This window comes from Vanessa cardui, chromosome 8 (assembly GCF_905220365.1).
Source record: "Vanessa cardui chromosome 8, ilVanCard2.1, whole genome shotgun sequence".
Taxonomy (NCBI): Eukaryota; Metazoa; Arthropoda; class Insecta; order Lepidoptera; family Nymphalidae; genus Vanessa; species Vanessa cardui.
In genome coordinates, this window is record NC_061130.1 from 12,101,359 (window position 1) to 12,126,855 (window position 25,497).

At 32.0% G+C, this 25,497-nt stretch overlaps 1 protein-coding gene across 1 annotated transcript in view; it reads right to left on the reverse strand.

The window, feature by feature from the left end:
* Window positions 1–25,497, reverse strand: part of LOC124532032 — a 140,948-nt gene that overhangs the window by 14,434 nt on the left and 101,017 nt on the right. Inside the window, exons 4-6 of the mRNA XM_047106658.1 lie at window positions 17,820–17,915; window positions 11,363–11,498; window positions 2,553–2,686 (exon numbers count right to left, since the gene is read on the reverse strand). Of these exons, the coding sequence (XP_046962614.1) occupies window positions 2,553–2,686; window positions 11,363–11,498; window positions 17,820–17,915 (366 nt within the window). The remainder of the gene's footprint in view (window positions 1–2,552; window positions 2,687–11,362; window positions 11,499–17,819; window positions 17,916–25,497) is intronic.

Below are 25,497 nucleotides of genomic sequence, written 5' to 3' on the forward strand. Positions count from 1 at the left end.
AGCTCTTTCGAGGGATCCTTGTAGTTTACGCCGCGTGACGTATTAAATCCGCATTTTCGAAAGTCTATTTTTGCTTTATTCGCAAGTTTCCTTTGAAATTGTCCTCGAAGTAGTTTCTGACTCATATAAACGGAACGTTTAATCTATCCATATTAAAAAAAAATTAGTTAGTCAACATCAGCTTCACTTAAAATCAAAAAATAAATAAATTTTTAACAAAAAGAAAAACCGATTTCAAACAAAACACTATTTTGAAACAAATGAATATGCACGAAAAAGTAATAAAAATAATTGCGTATTCAACATATTTTTTAGAGTCTTCCTAAGTTAAATGAAATGAAAAATATTAGACTACTTAAAAGTCGATTAATAGCTACCCACCCCGGCTTCGCACGGGTGCAAAACTGATACTAAATATACTACAGAATTTGTTTATTTACGACATCACATCGCAAACTTCTAAAATTATCAGTGTTTCTTTACTATATTGTTCATGTATTATATACACAAACCTTCCCCTTGAATCATACTATCTATTAAAAAAAACCGCATCAAAATCCGTTGCGTAGATTTAAAGATATAGGGACAGAGAAAGCGACTTTGTTTTATACTATGTAGTGATGGAACTCCTATACGGCTCGCAGTTAGGGTGCGATATGGGGCAGAATTTCTTACTATCTTTAATCAAATTTTGTGTATGTGATGTGATGTCATATGATGTACGAAATATACTTGGTCTTCTTCAAAGTTTTTTTGCTGAGTTCGATTACAGCTCTTTCGAGGGATCCTTGTAGTTTACGCCGCGTGACGTATTAAATCCGCATTTTCGAAAGTCTATTTTTGCTTTATTCGCAAGTTTCCTTTGAAATTGTCCTCGAAGTAGTTTCTGACTTATATAAACGGAACGCTTAATCTATCCATATTAAAAAAAATAGTTAGTCAACATCAGCTTCACTTAAAATCAAAAAATAAATAAAAATTTTAACAAAAAGAAAAACCGACTTCAAACAAAACACTATTTTAAAACAAATTAATATGCACGAAAAAGTAATAAAAATAATTGCGTATTCAACATATTTTTTAGAGTCTTCCTAAGTTAAATGAAATGAAAAATATTAGACTACTTAAAAGTCGATTAACGATTATATCATGTAGTTATAATTATTGTTATATTTGGAGTCGGTGTCAGCCAATAAAACCCTACAGTATATCTATCAAAAAACAATACGAGAATACTTTAACAAATATGTTTTTTACAAATTACCTTTTACACAATAATATACTGGATCAATCAAGGGGCTCGTATCGCTTCTTTCTTTTGATTGTTGGGGCAAGGGCACCGTGGCTGACACCGGCTCCAAATATACCAATAATTATAACTACATGATATAATCGTTAATCGACTTTTAAGTTGTCTAATATTTTTCATTTCATTTAACTTAGGAAGACTCTAAAAAATATGTTGAATACGCAATTATTTTTATTACTTTTTCGTGCATATTCATTTGTTTTAAAATAGTGTTTTGTTTGAAGTCGGTTTTTCTTTTTGTTAAAATTTTTATGTCTCGACTAATCTCAAGAGAACCCAGTAAACTAAACAGGATATATTATGTACCCAAACACAGGTAAGCTCACTCTTACTTTCATATCAGATAAAAGGACAGCAAATCTGCCGCGACCGGATAGAGTGAACAACTCCAACTCAGCCTTTGGGTTTTTACTGAGAACTTTTAGACGGAAAACTCCATTTATAGGATTTTATAGCTTGACTTAGGTTTGAAGTTTTGAACCCAGAACGTAACCTTTGCATTTATATCTAGTCATCAATGAGGCAGTTAGAGGTATCATTGGAACCCGAATCAGGGTATCAGGGTTAAGAATTGAAAAGATCATTTAACATTGGTTTATATACATTCATTGATATAATATAATAAAAGCAAATCACTTTAAGTGTTCAAATGTATCATGGCTGTTTATGCACATAGCTGGTTAAATTTCGCACATTATTGGAATATAATTTCAATAAAAACAATTCACAGGCCTTTTTTTGCAAAATTTTTAAAGTCAATTAAAATAGTCTAGTCTTCAAGTAAAATAATTAATAAGAACTGATATATTTTTTAACATCCAGACCACACACAGATTAAGACGACTATCTATATACAGATCAGTCAGAACAGTCAATACTACTGATGTTAAAAAATGGAAATATGGTTTTATTACGAAAACATTTTTTTTTTTAATTTTAAATTAATGGTGTGTTATACTGTGCTCAGTATTAGCGTGGAATAGTGTCATAAGTCCATAGGTTTTATTAATAGCCGAGTCCCACATACCCCCCCCCACATCCATCACGTGACGGCAACGCAAACCGTGTTTTCTTTATTACTTTTACTTCTAATATATTTAAAAAAAAAAAGATAACAATATATAAGACATAGGGTACAATTTCTAATAACGAAAATAATAATAACCAATATAACTTCGTCTATGAATTTAATTCCTACGAGATTAGGACAGCCAGTAGGTAATATTGTATATATTATACTTACTTTTACATTATTGATGAGCCACGTGAGGTGCGGCGCGGGATGCGCCGGTGAACTCTGACAGATAGCCTCTAGATCGTCATTGGATGAAAGTTTTTTATGTTTAATCTTGATTTTTGGACGGTATTTTTGCCGAACTGAAATCAGACAAAAATAAAATACAGATAAAACAACGGATAATCACAAACAATAATAATGTATCTATTATAATAACTATGTTATAGTAGCAAATAATCCTGAACTCAAACAACGGAATTCTAAGGTTTTGCATAATAAACATTTTCTTTGTTTAAGTTGGTTCATTAACTATGCTATGAAAAAAAAGACGAGTCAATACATGAACAAACGTAGTCTTTTAAAGAGCGGCTCATAGTAAATACTAGATGCATAGTGTAAAATAGCACAAAGGCTATCACTGGTCCATGCAAAACTCAAAGCCGATTTTACGAACGTGCACTTTTATTCCCCTTCTATCGTTAAAAACGTGCACATTCTATTCACAATAAAGAGATTTAAAAGCTTTCATTTTTTTTTATATTTAGTCTCGAAAGTGGACCTGATGTTGACTAACAGCGGTATTGTGATAAGTAATCATTCAGTGATTACTGATCTTCCTACTTTTAACATCTAAAATTTTATTTCGATGGTATGAATATTAAATACAAATTATTTGTAAAAATATTAGTAAGAAAAAGCCTATTATTCAAGACTTCCAGGCAGGATACATTAAACAAATGTATGTATTTAACTAACATACTGAGTTTTTCAGGTAGAATCTACATTCCGAACCGGTCGTAGCTACACAAAATATAGTTTGTAAAAGACGATTCAAAAGTTGTAAGTGTAAAAGCCTACGTAAATATTAACAATGGTAGTATTTGATACCTTTGGTTTATTCACAAATCGTAAGTTGATATGTGTGTATCGGATGAAATTCAACTACCTGGAAATACACAAATCCATAGTTAACTATTTGCGTATGGAATGTGCTCTGATACTACCATGTAAAACGAGAAGTACGTATGTAGATTGAGCATAAGTGGAACATTTCCAGGATAGTACTGCTAAGAGTAAAATTAATTCTGATATTTTATTCTTATGTAAATAAACGATACAGTTCAAATAAATTAAACTCAGCAATCTTTTCAATTAATACCTTTGTATTCAAATTTATTCAACGATTTTCAATTTTCTTTAAAATTTTAGATATAAATTGTCTTTTTTCGTAACATTATATTGTTTAAGGAGTCATTAGTTTAACTGTTTCTTTTTTCTAAATGTCAAATCAGTGATAATAAGTAAGTAATGTTAATTAAAAACTACTTTGTTACTCTGAGAAATTAATATACTTCATAAAATAAACTATGGTCTCATAATAAGAACTTTTTTGGCATTTTCCTGTGTAAGTTAAATTAAAATTCAAACGATAGCGTCCGATTCAGAAATGTATACCAGTATCTCGTTAGTTTTCGTTTTCCGTGTGGAGCTAAAATAACGTTTACATACATATGTCTACATAAAGAATTCTAAATGAACTTCGAACAAGACTAGCGCAAACATTGTGCTGTGAAACGCACGATATTTACGACTATAATACCCAATTACAGCGGACATGTATTGAAAACACATGCATCAGTTTAAAACAGTTGAGACAGTTCTCATTTAATTAACATTTCCAATATTCTGATAAAACAGCCAATCAAAATGCGACGATTGCCGACACGGCATAAAAGTAATCTTCCGTATTACGATAAAATCAAAATACTAACAAACAGTATACAGATGCGACTCAAACAATACTTTTGTATAATTGGTTTGTCGGCGTATTGTGAAGTTCCCTTATTACAATGACGCCATCCAGTGATGTCAACTTCTTATTCTTAAGAAATCAGCTGACTGCGAATAATAAGAAAATATACACACCGGTATTTGATTCGTAATTTAGAAATGTGAGGCGCAGTCGACGGGATGAGGTAGCTTTCCAGGCTGATTAGTCTTGGAAGGAGGAAAGAAATGTGTGATGTCGGCGGCTGCAGCTTACATTTTTAAATCATGAGTCTAAAGCTTGTTGCTCTTTTAACCTACTTCAAGAAATGGAGAACGTTATATTTTGGAACGCGCCTTAGAGAACCTGAGTGAACTGACAAAAATAATCCCGTAAGGAAAAACCTTTATGCTATTCAGGAATTCTGTCCCTTTCTCTCTCTTTCTATTTTATATTATGGAGTTAAAAGCCTGATTTAATAATATTGACTGGTTAGTTTTACTCATGATCAAACGCATTAAGCTGCCTTTCGATTTTCATAGTTGAGCAATGGGCTCACGTTTAAAGAATATAATTAGATTCTTCACTGATAGTTTAGATATACTTCCCTTGCAATCATATTTCGAAAAATATTTGCCTTTAACGCAAACTAAGCACATAAAAACTGTTGTATTTAATCGGAATTAAAACCGCAATCTTTGGTTTCTTAACGTATTCTCTTAATTGGCTTATCAATTACATAATATTATACTAATTGTAATATCCAGCAAATAATCCTTTACTTTAATCCTGACTATCCCATCCTGTCTCCACTAAACTAACACAACTTTAATTAAGGAAGAACATTCGTAACTTCTAAAAACAATAATTGCTAAATTCCTTTTAAATAAGCTAAGGAAAGTCATATCGTCTAAGAAAGCAGTCTAATTTTATAATATTGCAATTTATTATAACATTTAATTGAAGGCCTTGGGTATTTTGTCCTTGTTTTAACATACCATTACTACCCAATATTATGCCGAATACATATCGTTTTCGATACATATATATGCCGAATAGTATCGAAAACGATACGTATATTTTAAAATTCAGTATCAAACAAACTTGGAGAGCATGCTTATGGTCTTTTTAACATATTCCCACTAAACAGTTGTCTGTCTCTCTGTACAACAGCACACATTATTATTCCGAGGTTTACAGTTGCATTGACTTCTTAAGGTACACCTCATTGGGCTTTATTATTAGTTGCGTCAGTATCTACGGATAATGGCGACCTAAAACTAATTAAAACAAAATTAAAACGTTTCAAAGATTTTCTTCGTTCAACAACAAATTAGTGAGGATGGTCGTTCGTGCTTAAGTTCCGCAGTCAGGAGATTGTCTAGTTTCTAAGAAATAGTGACTCGGCGAACTACTTTGATCAATGTGTAGTGGTCTATAACTTTGTAATTTAAGTGCAATTTGTTTGAGGATATCAAGTGTTACATAATAGGTTGCAAAAGGTTCTGACGTGCATCCTGATTCTTGGAAGATGGTCACATTTATTCTCAAAAACAATTCTTGTATTGTTTAAAATTTAACCCAAATTTTATTGAAAAAATGATCTGAGGGTTGAACTGAAAACTTTTAGCGGACAAAAGCTATAATTATCCCTTTTCGTTGTTATTCCTAAAAACCAATTCAAGCCTTTTATGAATTTGCCGGTCACATTATATACACCTAACATTTTTGATGAATAAACAATTTTTAACATTACACTTAAATTGTTATATAATTTATTTCAGCGTAATGTTGTCTTAAATTTTCGCGATGATTACACATTTAAATAAAACTATTTATAACGGATGAATCGCGTATATTAATTATTTTTAAACATCCCGACGTTTCGAGCACTTTGCAGTGTTCGTGGTCACGGGCAGACTAAGATGACATTTGTCTATTTGAAGAACAAAGGAAATATTATTAACAACTACCGCCAACGATTTCTCAATTGATATCTTGAGTAACGTTCCGGTTGCACGCAGAAGGCACTAACTGTATCTTTAGGTCTTGCAGTCTGTTGGATTTGATTACGCAACAATAAAGACATTACAGTCCTCCGAGCAGATAAGGGAAACGCGACCGTTGTGATGGATACGTGTGATTATAACCAGAAAATTTCCGCGATTTTATCGGATGTAAAAACTTATAAAAAAGTAACTAAAGACCCTACTAATAACATTCTTAAAAAGACATCCGCATTAATATCGAAACATCAAGAGAAACTAAATCTGGATAAAAAATCACTCGTGCCTACATGTGCAAAGCCGCCAAAACTGTATGGGTTACCTAAGATCCATAAAACTGGTGCTCCGCTGCGTCCTATTGTAAGCCAAATCGATACACCAACATATAGATTGGCTCAACACATAGCAAGGACATTATCACCCCTCCGAGGACACACTGCGGCGTATGTCAAGGATTCTTACCAGTTTGTTGGTGAAATCAAAGACCTTAAATTAACCAACAACGAGACAATGGTTAGTTTTGATGTCCAGTCATTGTTTACCTGCTTACCCATACAAGACTGCATCGAAATTGTCAAGAGGAAACTACAGACACACAACATGCCTATTGAATATGCAGAGCTGTTACATCACTGCCTCACATCTGGTTATTTATTGTGGAATGATGAATTCTATGTACAAGTTGACGGGGTAGCCATGGGTTCTCCAGTATCCCCCGTGGTCGCCGATTTATTCATGGAAGACCTGGAGGAAAGGGCTCTTCGCTCCGGACCTATAACACCTAGGTTTTATAAACGGTACGTAGATGACACTTTCACAATATTACCTAGTGATCTGACATCTGCATTTTTAGTACATCTTAATTCTATAAATAAAAACATTCAATTTACTATGGAATTAGAGGCAAATAATTCTTTAGCTTTCCTTGACATCCTTATTATCAAGAATCCTGACAATACATTAAGTCACACAGTTTATAGGAAACCCACACACACCAACAAATACCTCAATGGTGACTCGCACCACCACCCTAGCCAGTTAGCTACCGTTGGCAAATCTTTGTTTCAGAGAGCCCACCATCTCTGCGATGCTGAACACCTAGAGGACGAGCTACGTCAGGTCAAGCTTGCACTCCACCAGAACAAGCTGCCCGTACCTCGCCAGCATCGCAGAAGCCGTATCAAGCCACCCACAGTTGAGCGACAACCTGCATTTCTACCATATGTGAAGGGAGTTACAGACAGGATTGGCAACATCTTGAAGCGAGCTTCAATTAAAACCGTTTACAAGCCTCATAAGAAAGTGAGCCAGTTCTTGAGACCTATCAAGAGTAATATTCCTTTACAAACTGCAGGAGTATATAAACTCGAATGTGAGTGTGGTTTATCTTACATAGGCCAAACAAAGAGAAGTATCGGTACCAGGGTCAAGGAACATATAGGAGATGTCAAAAATAGGCGTTCTTCTAAGTCTGCAGTCTGTGAACATGCTCTGGATAAACCTAACCATTTTATCCGATTTGATAAACCACAGATCCTCGCTAGAGAACACAGATTCATTCCTAGAATGATACGCGAGGCTATTGAAATTCAAAAACATCCGAACTTCAATAGAGAAGATGGTTGGAGACTTTCTAACACCTGGGCTCCACTTATTAAAAATTTAAAATCCCAAATCCAACAGACTGCAAGACCTAAAGATACAGTTAGTGCCTTCTGCGTGCAACCGGAACGTTACTCAAGATATCAATTGAGAAATCGTTGGCGGTAGTTGTTAATAATATTTCCTTTGTTCTTCAAATAGACAAATGTCATCTTAGTCTGCCCGTGACCACGAACACTGCAAAGTGCTCGAAACGTCGGGATGTTTAAAAATAATTAATATACGCGATTCATCCGTTATAAATAGTTTTATTTAAATTATTTCAGCGTGTTTCTTAAAAAGAAAATATGATTATGCTGGTACAAATAAATGTTATCAAAATGAATACTTTATTATTATTTCATGAAGAACGAAATATGGGGTAGAAAGTAGTTGGATGCTGTCGTTATTAAGGAAGGGGAAATGAATGTGTCAAAAATGTGTTATACGTCTTTATGTACAACTAACAACCTGTCTTGACTTCATACAAATGAGATAAGATCTTTCCTGGAAACACATTTTAAAAGAGAGAACGGATTCCATTTCGTTCGATATTAAGTTTCGCTTCAAGCAATCTATGATTTTACTGAATTTATACGATAAACGTCTCTTTTTCAAGCGTTTAAATTTAAAAAGCGAGCCTTACATTAGTAATATGATATTAGTAATATTTGTTATATTGACAGAGTTGGATTATAACACATAGACATACAATATAATGGTAATTATTAAACTTTGACTATTTATCCTGTCGGAAAATGGGTTAATATCATCTGACGTCAAATCAAATAGCGCGCGTTTTCTAATTTTCCTATTACACACTTCCGTCCCTTATCACATACTTAATTTTTTTTTATTTCGTTCTTAAAAAGCAGAAATATTGGACAGTAACAAACTCGGATCTCTCAGCACCTTGAATTATCAGAAGGTTATATGCGACAACAACTATAATAATTATACGAAATAATATTTCTACAAAATATCGAATGACGTAAGTCAACTTTCAATAATATCACGAGTCAGCAACAGAGTCAGTTCTATTGGTGACATAGCTTCAGCAATGTTTTTATTATATATTACAAAAAAAATCTGCAGTTTTGAGAGAATGCAACGTAATTTTAGCAAAAAATTAACGCAAATGTTACTCACATATTTTGTTTATATATTTTAAATTGCTATGTTTACACAATATCTTATTTACACAGTAGATCTAAATCTTTGATCCAACTAATGATAATATCATGTGTATTGTTCATACATCGAAATATTCACGAATTCATGAACTTTCTATCATTTCTGTACCTACATTTGCTACGAATTATGGTACCATTTCATTTCTATAAATCGGGGTCGCTTCTTGCACCTGACGCCTTCGTAGGCACGTGATAACTTAGTATGCATCAAATGCGCTCACCTGTTAACTAGCACGTTTGTAGTGATAATATCCAAGTTTTAATTAAAATTAAATATAAATGAGTGTGTCTCTTACTTATTAAGTTATTTAAAGCAAACTGATTAAAAAATACACTTACATGTCAATTATAATAAAAATATATTTAAAAAATTGAGTCTCATTCTATATTTTGTCACCGATATCTTATTTTTTCTTAATATATAAATATGACTTAACAGAATGTATATTTTAACGTTTTTTTTCCAAAACCGTTCATAAATGACGGTTATTTTGTAATAAACATAATACAAAAAAAATACAACTGAATTGAGTACCTCCTTATTCTATAGTCACCGAGTCAGTTACCAACGTATTATAAATGAGATACGGAGTGAGTTCTTAGAGAATAGTTCTGTTGTCGAGAAATTGTAATCTTGACATAAACATTATACAGACAAAGAGATTTTAACAAAGGAATTTATGTTATAACAAATTAACTTCGTTTGGGAGTGCTTGCATTAAACCTAAATTATGATAGTTAGTCTTTTAGCTTCAACTAGCACGTAACAGGATTTTAAACTATAATTAACAAGCTATGCTTTGTCTATTTATTTATTGATTTTGTCCGTTTGTCCGATTTCGGCCACAGCGACTAATTTTAAGGTGACAATGAACTACATAGGACATATAGTATGGATGTATGCAAACACAGATGCAATCCCTATTCCCTCGATCAGGTAATCCGATGTGACGGCAAATCGTACACGTCCGGTAAGATTTGAAGCACCAGGGACATAATTTCTATGTTAATGTTAATTTACTTTATTGCCACAAAAAAAAATAATGCTCAAAACAAAAATATTAACAATTGTTTTATGTATTGTGGGCGGAATGAGCGGAATTATGGTTAATTAGCCACATTTCCAGACCCCATCTGAGAGACATATTTAAAACCAATGGGGTAGGCAGTATAATTTCTATATTCTTATTATCTTTTGAATAAAGAGTTATCTTATTATCTTATTAATAAAGAATGTAATAATCAATAATGGTCGTAACATATTTGCATTATAAGATGTACTGGCATAACTTGCGTTGTCAACATGACGCCTTTTAATTGATTATCGCATACGAAAAATATCTGATGATATTTGTCAGATACCGATTAAGAATAATTACCTACCCCGCGATTCATCCCCTTTTGTATGACATGTGTTCACGTCATACCATTTCTCACGTTGGTTAACATTTAATTGTAGTTTTAATGATCGTAACGTGAAGATTAATAGCCCAGAATCTTCATTTACTATTCAGACTTTTTTTACGTAAAATTAATTGTTCACTCTTAAAGGCGCGACCTTAACAAATATAATCTAACTAGTATATAAACTTAACAAATATAATCTAACTAGTAGTCGCCCGCGGCTTCGCTCATATTCTAGGGTGTTGGTAGTCATGTGCTAGGCAAAACATTAGCCTGAGTCCTTTCCTGAAGTTCAAGTTTGCTTCATAGCAAATTTCACCAAATTTGGTTCAGCTGTTTGGTCGTGAAAGAGCGACAGCAGACAGATAGAGTTACTTTCACATTTATAATATCAATTTAGATTTGCTGTCGTCTTACGCACACAATTACATCTCGTAAACACTAATGTCACAAATATCAATGCATGCCGATAACAATTGAAAGTGAGGGGCGGCGCGTTTACGTAAATAAATATCTATAGAAGCTCCTGAGATTAGGGCACTCAATCTTACAAACTACAAACTTGCCTATAAAAATTTAATATGTTAAAAAAAATTACAAACAAATAAAATACAATCGTATATCGTCAATTAAACTTTAGTGTATATTAAACCTACTTTAGTTTCGTTGTACCTTACAAACCGTGCGTTAATGGTCTATGTATATAAAATGGATGACTAGTAATTCAGAAAACAACGCATCACTCAAGATCCTTGCATAGCTTTTAGTGGCAAATAGCCCGAAATAAAAGAAAGTTTTACTCACCAATAACGCTCACTTCATGTATTTTGGACGCCTTTGAATATAGAGGTATTTCCAAGGCGATTTCGCACGCGTAAGGACCGGACGCCGGAAAATCCATTTTCTCTAACGTTATGGACGTTGGAGTCATCTTTGCTAACTAGAACAAAAAATAATTTTGTAATAATGTATTATGAAGTCTGTTGTAATTTTTTACACTTTTATTCTAATATTAAAGTATAGTACTGATTAAAACAAGAACAATATCATCGATTAAGGCGATTCTAGAAATAAAACGTCGAAATGCTTTTCTTTTCTTATTGTCATGTCCAATACCGCCAATTGTACTTAAAGGAGAATGTATGTATTTTTAACTCTGTGGTAGGGCTTTGTACAAGCCTGGGTTCCAACCAAACAGAAAATACTTCGTATTATTGTGCTCCAGTTTTTAGGGTAACGTCTAAGGAATGGTGTTATTTTCCTTACAGCCAATATCTTAAGTATATAGTAAGTCACTATCTATGGGTAGGTACCACTTACCATTAAATGATAAATTGTACAATGGTATATTGACCTATTACATAAAAAATGTTATTGTAAAATATATCATACGTAAATTGTATTTTTCTACGTTTTAGTTGACTTTTTTAATACAACTTGGTATAACTTAATACTAACTCTATTAATTTGCTTACGAGTCTAACGATGACCTTAAAGTTAAACTGAAAAGGTTCAAATATCTGTGAAATTTTAGTCCAAGAGGCAGTCTCTTTTCTCCCAAGGTACGCTGTAATTTAGGGACTGACTAAATTAATAATAAATAATATATCTTAAAATTATCTCATGTCTGGCTATATAAAATACGTTTTACATTCTAAAACCTCCGAAACGCACTGCATTTACTGTTATAAGTTGTATGCACATACATATATTGGTTTTATATACATGTTAAACACAGAATCAATATACAAAATCCGTGTTTTTGCTAAACACACATTGCCTTTCAAATAATTCATCAAGTTTGTTAGTATAGATGTAAATTTAATACAAGAAAGCAGCATGTAGTGTACTACCACCAAAACATGAATTAATGCTTAATTCTTAGAACGTCGCCAAGTATGATATTGCAAAAGCGTTATTTATTTGGAAGTTGGAATGCAGATACATGTGAAACATGTCTGTGCATTGTGTTTTAGTTATATCACACTGAATTCTAATGGAATTTCATTGTAGTTCGAAACATCTTATTTGTATTCCCGTATTCAGCGTATTTCGTAACATATTCAGCATTTCTCTAGCTGTTTAACATTCGTTCTTGGGATAAGAATATTAATTCATATTTCTGTAACAATATTTTTTTCTTAACAATGATCAGGTTACTTTCTGATCTTATCCTCGATCATAAATTTTTTCGATTTAAGTGATTTCTGCGTGTAAATAAATTTGTATATAAATTATGTAAAGTGTCAATTATAATAAAAAATATGTAAAATATAAAGTATTTAAAAGCTCATTTGTTTTGGACCATTTCAAATATCAATTTTGACGACCTCCATGGTCGAGTGATGTGTACACCGGTTTTCATGGATACGCCACTCTGAGGTCCTGGGTTCGATTCCCGGCCGAGTCGATGTAGATTACCATTAGTTTTCTATGTTGTCTTGGGTCTGGGTGTTTGTGGTACCGTCGTTACTTCTGATTTCCATAACACACGTGCTTCAGCTACTTACATTGGGATCAGAGTAATGTATGCGATGTTGTCTCATATTAAAAAAAAAAAATTAATCAAAGTTAATCCTTTGTAAAATCGTTTATAAATTTGATTGTTCTTGAATGTATGGAAACTCGTTGTAAAATTACAGTTCTTTGATAATGTTCGAAGTTTGGTCAAAGTTAAAATGTAAGTGTATTCGGTAAATCGGCTGAGTTGTTTTACTTTCAACCGATTTCGTCCTTTTGATATTGTATCATTTAAATAATTTAAGATCTTAAGTTAGACTAATGAAAATAAATCTCTGCAATTTTGCAATTCTGCAATGCAAAACAGACAGTTTTCATGGATTCTTATATATAAATTTTATATTAAATACTAATAATACATATGTTATGTTATGATATTATAATTTGTTTTTTTTTTTATGACATTGGTGGCAAACGAGCAGGAGGCTTACTTGATGGAAAGTGATTACCACCACCCATGGACATCTGCAACACCGGGGGGATTGTAGGTGTGTTGCCAGCCTTTAAGAAAAAAATTCAGCAGCCGGGATTAAACCAAAAAATTCCTCGGAACATTCCCCGTGGAAAATTCGGTAGTAGATGCGGACTGATCCAACATCTCTATGCAAAGCCAAAGGATCAAAGAGATCGGAAAAGGCTTGATCTCGCTTGAAACTCGCCTTGTTGAGCACACCGAACTTTTTTGAAGACAATTTGGGTTTGCCTTCCAATTGACCACGGAACTGAACGAGGTTCGAAATATCAACGCCAAGTATTCCTATACTACTTTTTTTTGGGATTGAAATGTACTAGATTTAGCCGGCCCCAGTTCGAGACGTCGTTTAACGAAGACTCGATTTTGGCGCTTTTTTAAATATTAGCGCGGCCGGTGTATACGGTGTCAACGGTACTGTCGTCTGCATAGCAGTGAATGTTCCCGATTTGCAACAAATCATTGATATGCAAAAGAAATAGAGTGGGTGATAGAACGCAGCCTTGTGGAACCAGCACTGTCGAATTTTAAGTCAGAGCATACACCTTCGAAAACTACCTTGATGCTTCGATCTGCCAAAAAGCTGGTAATCCAATTGCATCATTTCCCGGGAAGCCCATACGAAGGAAGCTTCGAAAGAAGTGCTTTGTGCCATACACGATCGAAGGCCTTCGCTATGTCTAAGCTGGCTGCTAATGCCTCACCCTTGCTCTCAACTGCTTCCGCCCATCTATGAGTAAACTAGAAGATCACTAGCCGACCGACCCCCTCGGAAACCGTACTGGCTAATCAGCTGGTTCTCCTCTAGGTACCGCAGGAACTGGCAGTTAATAATGGACTCCATTATCTTGGAGATCAAGGAGGTGATGGCTTTAGGCCTATAATTGGACGGATCTGAGTAAATAATTATAATTGTAACATTAAATATTTATTGTTTTGTATTCAAACTTAAATATTAAAAATAAAATACTATAATATATATATATATATATGTTAATGGAAAGGTATGTAATCCGTCATTGTATGCAATTCCTAGGAAATCTATACATTTCCTAAATATTTCGGAAATGTAAGACATTTAAGATATCAAGCTAATATAATATCTAACCTAACCTAAACTAACCTACAATCCACTGGAACCGGACAAGGATTTAAAAAGTGCCTTTGCAAGATATCTGTGCTATAAAAATAAACTATTATGTACTTCCAAATGTCATTCCAGCTTTCCCTGCAAAAATTAATTATCATATAGACTGTCTTTTTGCATTTATTAACTTAGTATAAGAATAGAGAGTCTTTGCTTTAATATTGTGTCACATAATTACTTAAGTTACAGACTGATTAAATACCAAATGAATATTTGAACTTTGTAATAATAATGTAAAAAGATTTTGTGATACATGCACCTTAAAAATTGTTAGATAGTTGATTTTTGAAGTTTTAATTATTAACATAGGTAATATGAAGATACGAGTATTATAGAATTTATCGCTTTGATTTTTAGCTGTAATAAAAATATTACTCTCATTTGAACAACGTGTTTTATTCCAGAGACTATTATTCTTATACATTTTCTAGTTCGATATATTCGATATAAATAAATATTACTTAGAAAGAATATTTTACCTTTTTACCAATGAGTGTTGTAACAATTTCGTCTTTTTAATTACCGTATACTAATTATAACAATTAGTATTAAGTAATTAAAAAGTTCGGAACTGCTTGGAAACTCCTAGGAAAGTTTTATTTGCATACGTTGGCAAAACTATAAAAAATTCAAAAAGTGTGTATTTTATAGTCTATGGAAGTTGTTGATGTGACAAATGTTGATTACAATAGAAACTAAAGTGGAGAAATATGAATAAAGCCCTTTTTCAGCTCTAGTTTGTAAGCGCCGATGTGGGGATATTTTGGCTCATCCATCACTCGAGCATGTAAGCGCCTCAACCAAATAAACCAATTTCCCTATGAAACCATTTTCAAGGATATAACTTTAGATACGTCGGAGAATTCTGACAAAATCATTTAGAAACAGTGCATTGCTCGGATACTAAATGAACATGCATATTTAAGCGGTAATAAGGGTAAGAAAGTGAGGTAAAAAAGCTCATAAAATTACGAACAGAATTAAAGAAAGAATTTTACCATTATTGTTTCATTCTTACGTATAACCCATGGCACATTTTATATAGAAGATAATTCCTATTATTCGGTTTTATTAACATATCTCTAAAACTTTCATTTGTATATATATCAATATACTTATACGTAAAAGACGCTATCCCCCTTAATACACATTTTATATCGATATAAACAATTTATACTACGCCAACTCGAGAGTGTGCGCACACTCCGCTAATAATAGTAGCGTAATTCGATTGATTTCAAAAATAGCCTTTATATAGCGTTGTATTAAATCTGTAACTTCTTTAATTCTGTATATTTCATCACGATTTTTTAATACATATAAAATAACAAATTTTAAGCAACTTGGTATAAAGATACGTTTTTCACTAAAATTTGAGTTAGCGTAGTATAATTTGTTGGTTTCGATATTATCATTATTTTAATTAGGTCCTGCCCTTAAGTATAGCTATATCTTCATAATAAAATATGAAAGGGAGCTATGAAGGTGATGCAAACGACTTGACATTTCATAAATCGCGGTAACTCAAGACTCATGCACACAAAAATACCTTTACATAATAAAACAAAATGACAGCACTAAAGAAAAACGGCAATAATTATATATAAAACTTATATCAAGATGCAGCGCTTTTCGTAAAAGATTTATAATATAAATAGCAAACTCAATCTTGAGTGAATATCTATCAAAGAATAGCTTAAACTACAACATGTAGAGCTGCGATGTATAGAAGATCCTGACGTCGTTTTATTATGTAAATTTTTATAGAGGTAGCGCACCTCGAAAGGATTTTTTAAAAATTGGACTTTAAGAATCGTAATTTACAATTATATTTAATAACCCAACATGAGAGCAGCGCCATACCCTTTGTGGTATATTTACGAGTTGATATTCTATGATGTATTTTGAAACCTTATATTTTCTTATACGTTTTTTAATACCATAGAATAAATATACTTTCTTTTATATTTTATATGTGTGTTACGGATAATATTTGGTAAAGCAAAGGTTGCAAGCTATGACGCATAGGCTGCCTATGTCCATTCTTGGGGTTCAAGCTTTACACTAAATATCATCAAAATCGGTCTAGTGTGATGTCCATAAAACAACAACAGACAAAGTTACTGTCGAGTTTATAATATTAGTAGGTTTAAAAGCATATTAAATTTTTTAAATTCAAATCGAGATTAATAAAATTATTTAATCTGTCATTAATGTAATTATTTTTTATAAAAAGAACTCGATAGTATATATTAATATTTACTAAATATAATGTTGTACAACGTATCATTTGAATTCTTAAAAATATCTTATTTCGCGATGTGATCGAGTCTTTACAAATTGTTATCGAATATAGCCTTTATGTCAAGAGTGATAAAAGCTACAAGCGCTTACAATGTATTAGGTAAAGGCAATTTTCGATCCGTGACGGTTATGGGTCACGGATAACGTGATACTCCTAAGACCTGGCTTTTTCACGTGAGGTAAAAATAGGTTGATATTAAAAACAAATTGGTTTATAAAAACTTTTGCATTAACTCTGTATATATACAACGACGATGTACATTTTTATTTTATGTGGATCACAATTCGATTTTATATAAAATAAGACACTTCAAAATCAAAAGCCTTCTGAGAAGAAGAGCCTTTTCCTAGATATTGTTATCAATCAAGTTATCAATAAAAAATACGTTTTTTTATGATATCGGTATGTGGCGGAGCAAATGGATCACCTTGTGGTATGTGGTCATTATCGTCTGTAATAAATATTAACCATTCCTTACATCACTAATGCGCCAGCAACCTTGGGCACTAGGATGTTTTATCCTTTGTACTTGTTACATTGGCTCACTCATCCTTTTAAATGAAACAACAAAGAACACTTTTAAATAGAACAACAACAATACTGAGTACTGCTGTTTGGCTTCAAAATATCTGATGAGTGGGTGGTACCTACCCAGACGGGCTCGCACAAAGCCCTACCACCAATTGGCTACGATTTCTATTTGGTTCTGTAAATTGTGTTCTTTGAAGGAACAAATCTTAGCGGGAACTGGATACTTAGACTGAACAACTTGTTTGGAAGAATTATTATTAATTTATTTGTATAAATATATACTTACACTTATGTTAGCCCCTGTGAAGTTGTACAGCTCGAAGGGCGGATCTCGACCCTGTACGTATTGCATGATACGTTGTCCGTTCTTGAAGAACACCACCTGCATTGAAAATAAATTCGTTACTATGAATTATTAATTGATTATTATTATTTATTATTTAATCTTTTAAGTAAATTGTTTCAATTGTTTGATATCCACCGTTTTGGTTTATTAGATACAAAGAGAAAGAAAGAAAATAAAATATTTTGGTTACGTGCTGTGTATACACACATAACCAAAATATTACATTATATTTATATTATATATTATTATTATATTATTGTATTTAGTAATAAGTGTTATTTAATATGACATACAGGCACTCGTATTTTATTATGTGTACATATATAAGACCACTTGAAGGTTTGTTTGGAGATAATAACAAATTTAAAGTTTATCTGATGATTTTCAATAATTATAAGATAATGTTTATGTGTGTTCATTAAATCTTTAGATCTGAAGATTTAATGCGAAACTTATTATTTATTTTGATAATTTTATTAATCTATTTTATCACTTCATTCTGTAAAACAAAGTTGCGCCGTGTCTGTCTGTCTATTTATTCGCGAATAAATTCCAAAACTACTGAAAAGATTTTCATGCGGTTTTTACTTATAGACAGAAGGTTTTATAAGGAAGGTTTATAATTTAATGAGGTTTTTGTGTGAATATGTTGAAATAGAACGATAATTTTCAAACATTTCTTCATAAATAAAAGTTGAAAATATAAAAAAAAGGTAATGTCCACCCATGCGAAGCCGGTACGGGCAGCTAGTATTTAATATAATTTTCTGACATTTCAAGATTGTGTCCTTCGGTGTTATTGTGTAAGAAAACATTTCGTTATTTTGACAACCGATTTAAATGGATGCACTATTTTAATACGTGTATCCTAAAAAAAATTGAATTATTATAGTCAATGTCGCTTAAAAGGATGAATTGCAATTGCGTGTAGGAGATGAGAATGTTGACAGGAATGTGTGGTGTTATTCGAATGGATAGAGTAGACAATAAGTACATAAGAGAATGTATGAAAGTGGCACCAATAGCTAAGAAGTTATTTAGAAGGCGGCTATCATGGTATACGCATGTCCTGGGAAGGAATGAGGGACATATTGTGAGGAAGGTGGATGGAGGTAGGGGACGACTAATGAAACAATGAATGGATTGTGTGATAGATAATATGGCTGGAAATAATTTTACTTGTGAAGTGATGTCAGATAGAGAAGTTTGGAAGAAGAATACAGGCTGCGTCGACCCCTTAGTAAATTTGGATAAGCGCAGGAGGATGATGAAGATGAGTCAATGTCGCTTATCACGTTCTGACATTTGACGTTCGTGTTCTGCAATGAGTTTCACCATTCTTAGTATAGGATTTATCAACCGAATTGAGAGTTCGTTCTTTAAGACTAGAGTATCGTACAGGTGACTATATGGTCTTCTCATAATGAATAATCGCCCCATTTATAGATAGTGGCTATTAGGATAATTGAAATTGCATTTATCAGTCTCAATGCTGACCTTCCCAGGGTATCCTTTTGTCTACAATAATTGCGGTTTACGTAACCTTGAAACAGAAACGTGGAAATATGGGGTATTTATTGTAACGGAAGAATTATTAATCGTCATTGTCATTATCATTACATAGTATAAAACAAAGTCGCTTGCCGCTGTCTTTAAAATTACGCAACGGATTTTGATGCGGTTTCTTTTAACTATCTATTAAAGAATTATTCGAGAGAAAGGTATTTGTATAAAATACATGAACAATATAAAAAAGAAGCAAGAAAAAATCTGTAGTATATTTAGTATCAGAATTGTACCCGTGCGAAGACGGGGCGGGTCGCTAGTATAATAGTAGTATGTATTAAAATGAAGACTCATGCATGCATGTTTAGTATTAATACATTTGTATGTTTATTTTAACAGCTACTTTTAATATAAATTAGTTTGTATACAATATACATATTTATAGTTTACTGATATGATTTGATGCAGTTGTTTTTGCAGTAATATTAATAACTGTTATTTTCTTCAGTGGCTTGAAAAGTAAAATTAAAAGTTACTTGAAGGTTTCGTAGTGAAAACACATGCACTGATGTTTATACATGGAATTGTGGTTTCTAGAATCGTGCTAATTGAAGCTGGTAGCTAAAAATAAATTTGTATATTCATTGCGATTTTATTTCGTTGTTTATAAGACCTAGGGTTTATTACAATGAATAGTGAAAATAATGATTCCGCGATATCACGCTCGATACGTATCGTACGTACATAATAATTTAGTGCACAATTGAATAAGCTTTATGGTATGTTGTTTATAATTTAATTGGAAAGCAACGGAATTTGTTATGCAAAACAAGGTTTTGAATATTTTTTCCTTTGCAGATTAGTGGACAGCACAAACAAAATTACAATATTTCCAAAAAAGAAGTTTTTATAGGTACCAAACCTGTATAGTGCGAATGAAATACATAGTTAATATAAAACAATACAATTTAATCATCTTCAAGAATATTTTAATTCAAATTAAAATCGGTCTAATAGTCTCTGTAGTAAGAATTTTCAAATAATGAACAATCTCCAGCCTTACAATATAAAAATATTGATAAGTGTATAAAGTAAATAGAAGGCAATCAGGCTAATATCAGCTAAGTATAGGGCTACGACTGCAAGGAGCTGAATCTGACAGGCGATATACCTCGCGTCCCGTTTATCTCGGTCCACTAGTCTCTTTCACAGTATAATACACACTATACTCAGCTTGTTACGCTTCATGGTGTACGAGGAATCAATTATATATGTTATTTGGAATACGTTTTATTTTAACCACCCTATATAATATCTTAAGGTAGATGAGGGAATTAGATATTTCATGATCATTGGTAAGTATCGCTTTTAGGTTATCATTATATCATTTTATACTAAAAAAACACTGCAGGCTACCCCCACGCAATTTTAATAGATTTTATGTTATTTATTTTACGAATATAACAAATCATATTTAGCATGGGAAGTTACTCCGGGCGTTTCGGCCAGCGCTAAAAATTTGCCAAAACCTCAGAGAATTAATAGATATGTTATTTTTAAAATTTACGTGGAAATGTCTTTGACATATTTCAAATATAGAGATAAGTCACAGTAACCAATTTTATATGTACAAAAATTGATTAAATTTTACGGTAATTTTAGCTCGATATTTAATTGCTTTCCCAGTAGAAAGCAATTATGGTGGTTGGGCTGTGGTACGATTTGTAACCACAGGAGTTACAAAATTGCAGTACCCAAGGTTGGTAGTACATTCGTAAGGTAAGTAATGATAAAAATTTCTTACGGTGCCAATTTCTTAGCAGTATGACCTCTTGTCATCTGGTGACCAATTTGTTCATCAATCGAGATATATATTTTACATAAAATATATTATTTTCGTACACATTAGGAACACAGTAGAAAAAAGGTCTGGGTACGTACAGCATATTATTATTGGAGTTTAACAGCGAACAGATTATACGCGATACTGATTGTATTACTCGTATATACATAAAGATATCTTTCTTTCACTCGTGCGAAATCATGCGAGAGAAGCTGAATATATCTTCCACTGTACACAGTCAACGATCCACGTCTACGTCACAACATCATACCTCAAGTGATTATAATATAATTGTGAGTTTCCCATAGTATTTTTTGATATACCTGACTTTTTTGCTATTGTCAGAAAATCACGGTAATTAGTAGCCATTTTAAATATTCAACATACATACGCTTGGTATATACTGCGTTCAAATGAGTTAATTTTACCAGCACATTGAACAGCCTTTTTGAAATTTCAACCATATTGAACAAAATATATTGATTCAACATAATTATGTTTCCGTTTTTCAAGTTTCATTGGAATGTTTCATATTTTAATTTTCAACTGTTGTCGGTTTATACAAACCGCTAAATTTAAATAATTGTCAGCTATCTAAAAACGACAAAGTGAAAACTGGTCGTATCGAGTTATTTCAAATGAATTCCAATAAACAAAACATGTTATCCGTACAATATTATATATAAACCTGTGAGTTGCCCGCGATTCTTCGTGTTTATTCAAAATATTTTTTAAGAAATTTCCAAATCTATGACTGGTTTTGTTTTGATTTATTATGTATACACTGCAAACCACTCATTTACTTTTGGCGTCAAAACAATGAAACCTTCCATAAAAATGATATTTTTATACAAATAATTTCATTACTTCAGTTAGAATTGGACTTCGTCGATGACAATTTACGTTTTTATTTTTTTTCTTATACAGCCGTAGTAACTATAGCCGCTATCCGCAGTATCCTTTTTCCGCTCTCTAAAATTAATTATTTGTATTGTAACAATTTAGCAAATTGCAATTAAGGATCTTCTTTATTTTTCTTTTTAAAATGAGACTTACTATTTTATATGTGCAGCTATCATCCCATCATCACTGGGATAAAAAGCGGCTCACGCTACTAATATATAAGATATTATTACAGCGCAAAGCAACTTATGAGGGGAAATAAAAAAAAAGTGACAAGATATTCGAATTTTTATTTAATTTTTAATATCAATTAGTTCCTAATTTCATATTGAATAACGACATTTACATTGAAGCGATAAGTTTTTTATTTGTTATCCATCTTGAGGTCGTTATTTAAGGAAAAACTCGTTAGGAAATTTACATGACGTGCAGATAAACTTCTGACGTAATACGTGTATTCTGTAACACGGCCTCTCCTCCATAAGAGGAGATAATCATTAATCAGTACAGGAATTGTTTCAATATTATTAAAATAAATTCCAACGCTAAAATTTATTTTTTAAACATTTATACGTTGATGTATACTTTTAATTAAAAATAAGTAAGTTTGTAAATGTCTTACTAAACTCAGGTAGTAGCCTGGAGCTTATTTACTTTTGAGGAAACAAAAAATAAGTTTAAAGGGATGATGAAGTTTGACTGACAAATAATTATTTTGAGTTTAATTAGTTTCATTTTTTATTTTTAATTAACATTCGGCTGTGCGCTAGCTGAGTGTATCTACCAAGTAGTTGTCCGTAAAATATGAAGTAAAGATACTTCACATTTTACCATTTAAAACTGATATTTTCAAAAATCTTGGTGAGTTTCTAGGTCGTGGAAGGATTGAATATACTAAATTTCTTAATTATGTGAAAATATTAAGTAAATTTGAAAATATGCTGTGTTATGTGAATCATAGACTTCACTATGAGTGACGTTTCGCTTATATATTTATAAATATATAAAAATAACCTTACATAATATGTACATTTTATGGTGATTGCTAGCTTTAATTCTATCTATTTTATTCTAATCCTTTATTCTATTTTTAAGGCTATTATTATCAAACAGATTTATCAAAATAAATTTTTATTATCTCTTGTTTTAATATATTTTTTTATTCCCTTTTATAATCATTATATAATTTGTTAAAGCTATCTATTTATAAACTAGACATAGACAAATTATGTCTTTGTCTGTAATTGCTTACCATTTTTTTATTTATAAAAAAATAAAAATGTGGTACTACTCTGGTCGAGTATTACATGGGTATTCATGTGTCGATGTAGGCAAAGTTGATCGGCTTACTATGTTGTCTTGGGTCTGCGTGTTTTTGGTACTATCGCTACTTCTGATTTTCCATAACACTAGTGCTTTAGCTACTTATATTGGGATCAGAGTAATGTATGTGATGGTGTCTAATATTTATTTATTTAATAAACATGTTGCCTTTTCAATGTAAGTAATGCGTAGTGTGAACGTTGTCTGTCGGCAGGTTTTTATCACGCATTTCATTTTCTACCCCGTTACAACTTTTACGCTTCACTAGCAATAAACGCGTCTTCATCTATTCTGATATCGACTAGCGAGATACGATCTACATCATAGTGTATACTTTGCTGGTGTCTGGATGAAGATAAGGCGAGCCGGGGTTCCTTTGTCACACTAATAAAATATATAGAGTTTTTCTATCAAAATATATCATAGTAAAAGAATCAGTAGTGGTAATTTATTTAAAACAATCTACCGACAAAAATCGTTTATTTTATGATTTATCGAAATAAATTTGATCATAACTTTTATTACACTAAATGGCTGACAATAATAACAATTAGCGAAATACAAATTATCTCACGTTTCGACAGCACGACGACCGTCTAGCGCGAGATGGTAAGTGGGCTCTAGTCTTGGAATCGCACACCTTATATAGCCTGTAGCAGGTAGGATGGTGTGCATGACACTCCTTACAATATATTTGTCAGTAAACACTGAGGGTGTTTATAATAATACATTCTTGGAAAGCACGTTAATTCATTGACTCTTTTTTTGTTCTATGGTCGCCTTTGTTACCGTTTTATCACACTAAGTCTTAGTTAGTCTATTAAACACTAAATTGGTAAACTAATATTTATCGAAGTTTAATATGTTTTGACGGTTGATTTTCTGTAGGTCAAGTACCAACGGATCTACAAAATCTAGTTTTTGAAGTGATTATTTTTCCAGGATCAAATTAAAAAAAAAAATAGTTTCTATAATCTATTTTATTACATAATCAATTTTTCCGATTTTAGCTGGCAGACTTTTAACATCGTCAAAAGTTTAAATTCGAATTTGTACACGTCTATCTCATCCAAATAGGTGATTTCGCTGACTATATAGATTCACGTGTAGATTTGATTTGATTGGAGTTGAAGTCAAATTCAAAAATCTTTATTCAATATGGAAGTGTAACACTTGCTTTATTATTGATAATTCAAAATCTACCTTTTTTATTTTACGCGCTGATACAGATTATTTATATCTGTTTGTAAATAATCAGGTAGTCTATTGATTTTTACTGGAACTCTTACGTAACTTGTAACTTCTCGTTAATTAATTCATTATCTATCATTAAACTAAGGCCTTGCTGAGATTATTATTTTATCAGAATCATATAGGTTTTGTCTCCCGATTTTGTCCACTGATGAGATATATTTAAGGCAAGCCACAAGCCTTAGAACATTGGAGTTAGAACTTTCAAAATTAGTTTAAAATTCATATACTTTATAATATTCTGAATAATTTGTCCACAAAATATTTATGAAAGCGCTTTCAGTTTTCGTCTAAAGTAGAGGAGTTTTATGTTCTTGTGTAGCTAAAACATTTTGAGATTCCCACATACAAAACTACGTTTTATGCAAAATAATTTACAGTTTACGCTAAGCGCGTTTGGAAGTCACTATCTTAATGTTTTTTAAGAGAGATCTTTTATATTTATTAAGTACATAAAAAAACAAGAACAAACAAGAATCACTAAACAGTTCAATTTAAGTTAAAATCACATTTTTGTGTCTACATTGAAGTAATGAATGTTTTTCAATAATAATTCAATAATAATCATTTTTCTTTCTTTCTTCGTGCCTTTCCTATTCACTTAAGTTATTTGGAATCTCAAGGTGCTACGCTATCATTTATACAAACGTTTGCAGTGTGAATTTAATAAAATGAACTTTGGTGAATTAATGAATAAATAAATATAAAATAAACTTCTCCATCCGCGCTATTTAATATAATCTTCTGATTCATAATTTTTCCATTACGTACAATGATACATTGTTGATTTTA